We start from the raw sequence: 6,000 nt of genomic DNA on the forward strand, positions 1-6,000 counted from the left end.
AGAAATCTGCTTTGAACAAGTTACTGCTACCTAAACCGCTCTCTTGCTTATGGAGAATGATGTGTCCGTTCAAGTTCTCTGAAATATTTATTTCTCAAACTAAGACTCAAGTCACAATTAAAGAGTAGTAATTGATGATCCACTAAATCATTGCCTTTTTTTATTTAAAATTAAAGCTTCAGTTTAAATTCAGGACTCTGATTTTACAGTAATTATTTTAAAAGTACCTTTTATCAGCTGTGAAAAACAAATTCAGAAATTAAGTGTAAACAATACCTTTTCAGGAACACTTTTTATCCACTTGAGAAAAATAAAGCTACACAGCAACAAACCTCTCAAATATAAACATTATGGGGGAGCGGATGAGGTAACTGGGTGATGGGCATTAAGGAGGGCACGTGTTGTGATGAGCACTGGGTGTTAAATGCAACTGATGAATTACTGAGCTCTACATCTGAAAGTAATGATACGTTCTATGTTAACTAATTGAATTTCAATAAGCTAAAAAATATACAAATGTTACCTTACGAACAGCAGAAGTAATTACAAATGAGTTTTATTTGTTCATTAGGAGGCCATTCAGAAATTGTGTTGCTTGTGATCTTTATGCATTTGGAAGTCATATGGATGTATTCTTTGTTTTGTAATGGGGGGACTTTTTCCTAATCACTCCAGAAGATTATGTTTTTAGTAGATTTCCTTTTAGATTCATTTTTAAATTATTGCCATTTATATTGTGAATAGAGTTTACTATTTATTAAAGGTGTATATAAAATGTCTTACTTTTGTGCATGTTTTACTTTCTCCACAGTTTTTGGCTGAGGATTATTCACTAGAGGATGTTCTCTACTATGTTACACGTGATGATTTAAAATGCCTCAGACTAAGGTACCACTCTTTTCTTTATGTCCCTTTTTCTTGGTGGAAAGAGTGCTGGGCTGAGAAGTCTGGGCTCCTGCCCTGGCTGGGCCCCTCCCCAGCCCTCACCATCTCAGCAGTCCTGGGGCCCATTCTGTGGTTCACATTTGCTCTGAGTAAACAGAGTTTGTTTCCCCAGGCTATTACTGGGTACTCTTATAACCAAAATTTCTATATCAGTAAATGCAAATCAACTCAAGGAATTTCTTGATAATAGAGTAGACTGAGGCTATGCAGTTATTTCAAAGCTGCCTTAAACAACTGGTCTCATTTAGTTCACGATTGTACCATAATTATTAGAAATAATAAGATAGGTGCCCATTTGCCATCCTGTAACACGTATAATGTGATACAGTTTCTTATCATAGTTTTCTCTATCAGGCCAAGCACATGCATAAGTGACTCACACAGAATTCTGTGACGACCCATTTCCAATATGCTCAAAACCTGAAATGATGCTTTGGGAACTGGTAGTCTGTGGGAATGGAAAGGAAAGGCAGGGAGGGATGATGACAAAACACAGAAAGAATTACATGAGGACCGATAAGACTTTGGGATCTCCGTGTTCTGATCAGAGCGGCGCCAGGCGAAGGTCACTTGTATATGTCAAGAGCAGTGTTTCAAATGAGGTGTTCTCTTCCCCGTGTTCTTGTGTCTTAAACAGGGGAGGGATGCTCTGCGCGCTGTGGAAGGCCATCACCGACTTTCGAGACACACAGACTTGACTGTCGCTCGGTTTGTGTCCAGCCTTCTGGGGAGAGTCTAACAGAACTGGTCTTCGCAGGGGAGGGAGAATGTAAGGGAGAGGATAAAGAAGCTGCACTTTAAATCCGGTATTTGTTTACTTGTGTTAAAAGAAAAAAAAAAGACAAAATACACTGAAATTTCCTAACTGCTTCTATTTCTACTGTTCATAAGGACTCTTTGTAAGGACTCTCAAAAATAATCCTAAACATCAGGATGCTTGGGATTATTTTTGTCTAAACATTTTTATGGAAATATTTTTAACTTAGCAGCTGTTGCACTTCGGCCATATGTCTCTTTTACACGAAACGGATAGAACATTTCATGTGATTGTGCATCACTGGAACAAAACCAAAATGTGACCATAACTTTTTTGACTTCTGTGTGTGTGTAGGATACTCAGAGTAGAAATGCATCATTTCGGTTATTGTGTAAAGTTTATGTTTGTTTGGCTTTTTTTTTAAAGTGTGCAGAATCTGAGAAGCGGCGGTTTTTACTTACTGATCTGTATTAATTGTAATATTGACTCTATTTTGTAACTTAAGTTTCTGGCCCATAGTACGTTCCTTTGAGTCGTGTATGCACTACTGAACTGTACCAGTTGCACATGTCTGAATCCTAGTAATGTTAGCTTGTTCTAAAGCTATCCATTGTGTCATATTTACTCTAAAAAGTAAAGACTCTTAACATACTGTTCGATAAATTCTGAAGAGTTCTTATTTTGTTTTGGCGAATGAGATGAACTGCTGTTAGCTGTTTCTTTTGTTCTTCAACAGAATCTATTCAGGTAATCAAAGAACAACTGATCTGCAGATTGTCCTTCAGGGCACTCAAGTGGTAAGAGAGAGGGTGAAGGGAAAAAAAAGGAGAATTTACATAAAAGAAAGTCCTTGTGTTTTTTCTCAAGGCCACAAGTTATCTTGAGTGGCTACTGTATATCTCAAAGGGTCTGCAAATAGCATCCCAGTGGAGAACACTGCATTTTCTGTCTCCTTAATTGTTTAGTTCTCATATTTAGTTCATCATAGTTTTTATTTGAAGCTGAATATTATAGTTTATAAGCCTGCCTGTGTTAGTAGGGTGAAGTCTGCAGCTCCTAGGTAGATGAATAAGATAAACACAAAATTCTAACACACAGAGGAACTTGCTTGTTATGCAAGACAGAAATAACATATGCATCATGACTTGACCCATACATAACAGTCTTTGAAGAATGAGTCATCTTTATTTCTATGTGAAAATCAAGGTCCGATATTTCTTGTATTGCATTAGACTGCACAGAAAGTTCTCACCTTATTTTCTCATTTGATACTTGGAGCAACATGGCTGCGTCTTTTTTTACATCCCAATTTCAAGGACAGATAGTTGCTTCTTGTAGCCAGTGGGGCTATTTTGAATGAGGGGAGGTATAAATTAAATGATACGTCATTTCACTCGTACTGACACAGCGTAATTCTCTTTTTTTAAGGATTTACTTACTTTAGAGAGAGAGAGAGCATGTGCAGGAGAGGACCACAACCTGAGCCAAAACCAAGAGTCAGTTGCTTAGCTGACTGTGCCACGCAGGCACCCCAACACAGGATAGTTCTTAATTAAGCCACAGTTCATCTCCCCAGTTCTAATGGTAGCTGCTTCTTTTAGATTGTGCAAAAGGATCAAGCTATCCATCTTCAACCAGTTCTTTAATGATAGGGTTTTCCTTGGGATCTCCCTCCTACCTTATCTTTATGGGCTTTGTGGGTTCCTCTGTCCCTGCATGGTTCATAATACATTCCCGGGCCAGCATCATTAGGTTTTTGTCAGAACACTGGGCCTCAGTCACAAAAAGTAGCCATTCCACTATCATCCAAGTTCCGTTAAAAGTTTCACTTTGAAGGTGTTTTTCATTAGTCTAGGCCAGTGACTCTCAACCCAGCTTCACATTAAAATTACTGGGATACTTTTTAAAATATACTGATGAGGGCACCTGGGTGGCTCAGTTGGTTAAGCATCTGACTTTGGCTCAGGTCATGATCCCAGCGTCCTAAAGTCAAGACTCGCATGGGGTTCCCTGCTTAGCAGGGGGTCTTTTTGTACCCCTGCCCTTCCCCCTGCTCATACTGTCTCTCAAATAAGTAAGTAAAATCTTTAAAAAATAATAATAAAAATAAAATATACAGATGCCAACACCTTAGAGAAACTGTGTTTATTGGTCTGGGGTAAGGCCCATAGGTCCTATTTTTAAAAAAAGCTCTGCAGATGATTTAACAGTATCAAGTCCCATCTTCTTATTTCAAGAGACACCTGGACAGAGAAATAGAGTCCCTTTCCACAGAGCTGGTGGTAAGATGGTTAGTGTTCATTTTCCATTTGGTGTAGCATGAATCTAGACACCTAGGCCTGGAGCAAAACCATCACTTCCCTTTTGATGGTGGGCAGATTAATTAACCTCTCCAGGTCTCAGGTTCCTCATCTGAAATGGGGGAAATCAGGTACCTTCCTCATGAGGTTGTTGTCAGATTTAAATAAAACCATGCAGATAAGAAGCTTAGTGCAATGCTCAGCAGATGGTAAGCAATCAGACGCTGCCTGCCACTGTTACCTCTTTCCATTCAGAAGTGTTTATGAAATACTTACTGGGTACTACCTACTGTGGTACAGGAACAAGACACAGTTCTTGCCCCCTGAAGTTCACTGTCAGTGGAGGAATGGAGGCAAAGCGGAAACAACAGAGCATGCAGTAAGTGCTACAGTTCCATCTGACTGCCAAAGGGTGGGAGGGTCAAGAAAAGCTTTCCGGAGGAGTGAGGTTCAGAGCTGTGCCTGGAAAGATGATTTGTAACAGAACAGTTACGCATGGGTGGTGGAGGCAGCCTCATAAGAGAAACAAAACCAGAATTTGTTGGGAAAAGGAGAATTCATGTTTCTTTTTAACCCTGTTTTTATTTTTCTCCAAATTCTGTCATTGCATACTTTGATTCATTCATTCATAAGGCATCACATAAAACAGTTTGGCGATGAGGAATTATTGTGAAGCCCCTGGAATGTCTATGTGTGAAGCAATGTGGCAACAGAAGAGATAAGCATGATGCCTATCGAGTTCAAAAGGCACACACATTAGGTCATCAAGAACATCTGCAATTTGTAAACAAGGAAAATAATCGATGGTCAGACTTTATAGGTACCCTGTAGAGAAGGAGAAAACAAAGTCCCTGCCAACAAGTAATTCATATCAGATTGAAGAGACAAATTTGCAAAAACAAATCACACCCACTCTATGTTAAAGGCCAGATGAATGCAAACCCAGAAGCCTTGGAGAGCTTCAGAGGACAAGCTGGCTGGGAGCCAGGGCCACGGAACCGGCTGTACTGAGAAGGCAGACCTCAACTGAGGCGTCAGAAAGAAGGAATTCAACAACTCAGGACCGGGGAAGTCAATCAGCATATAGAGTTCCAAGAACAAAGGCAGAAAGTGGGGATTTGCAAGATGTTCTGGAGAAAGTGAACAACTTTTATATTAGAGCATACACAAATTTTAACTTGACTCATATTTGGCTGGAAATAGGAGTTCTAGAAATAAAAAGTGGAAAGTGGGATAGGAGAGAGCGCTAAGGGTGTGATGGGGATGGTGGTTAGGGAAGGAAGTGGTATTGGCATTTAATGTAGAAATGGGGAATCTGTTAAAGGTTTTTGAGCAAGGGAGGGGTGGGTGTGAAGCAGTGTAAGGGAAGATTAATCCAGTGAAGTGGAGAAATTAGAACAGAACTGGGACAGAGTGGTTCAGAGACAGATTCAGGTGTGAATGAGAGTCCAGTAGCAGAGCAGTAGGAATTGAGAGGGTGGAATTAGAACCATGAGTTGACAAGACTGAGGAACTATGATTTGGGCAGTGAAGAGGGGACAGGAAAGAATAGATGTTGAAGCTATGCAAGTAAGAGAAGAATTTGAAGAATAGGCGAGTTTGAAAGGAAGCTTGTTTGACATGATGAACTAACGCAGAGCATTCCGAAAGAAATGTGCAGATACCATTGAGAATGGACTGGTGGAAGTTAGGGCAGAGGTCAAGGGCATATATTCCTGATCTAGGAGTCACCTTGCTGGAGATGACAATAAATCAGGGCTATGAGAGTTGGAAAGGTCGTGGCCTAAAATTTTGGGAAAAGGAAAGTTTGAGGATGGTTTGGGAGGAAGGAAGAATTTAAATCAGCCAAAGACAAAAGAACTGGTTATAGGGGAATGAGAAAAACCAGGTCATTGGTGTAAGCCAAGAGGAAAATGATCAGATGTGCAGAACAACAGATTAAAAAATAATAACAGATAAATTTGATTTTGTGACCTGGAAAGTTTATTTACAGACAGG

At 39.8% G+C, this 6,000-nt stretch overlaps 1 protein-coding gene across 1 annotated transcript in view; it reads left to right on the forward strand.

Moving 5' to 3' along the window:
- The window catches only part of MAP3K5 (mitogen-activated protein kinase kinase kinase 5), a 203,734-nt gene extending 201,369 nt beyond the window's left edge, over positions 1-2,365 (forward strand). Inside the window, exons 29-30 of the mRNA XM_046005093.1 lie at positions 812-888; positions 1,583-2,365. Coding sequence (XP_045861049.1) covers positions 812-888; positions 1,583-1,643 — 138 coding nt within the window. The 3' untranslated portion in view covers positions 1,644-2,365. The remainder of the gene's footprint in view (positions 1-811; positions 889-1,582) is intronic.
- The last annotated feature ends 3,635 nt before the right edge of the window (positions 2,366-6,000 follow it).

The sequence above is a fragment of the Meles meles genome, chromosome 5, assembly GCF_922984935.1.
Source record: "Meles meles chromosome 5, mMelMel3.1 paternal haplotype, whole genome shotgun sequence".
In the NCBI taxonomy this organism is placed as follows: Eukaryota; Metazoa; Chordata; class Mammalia; order Carnivora; family Mustelidae; genus Meles; species Meles meles.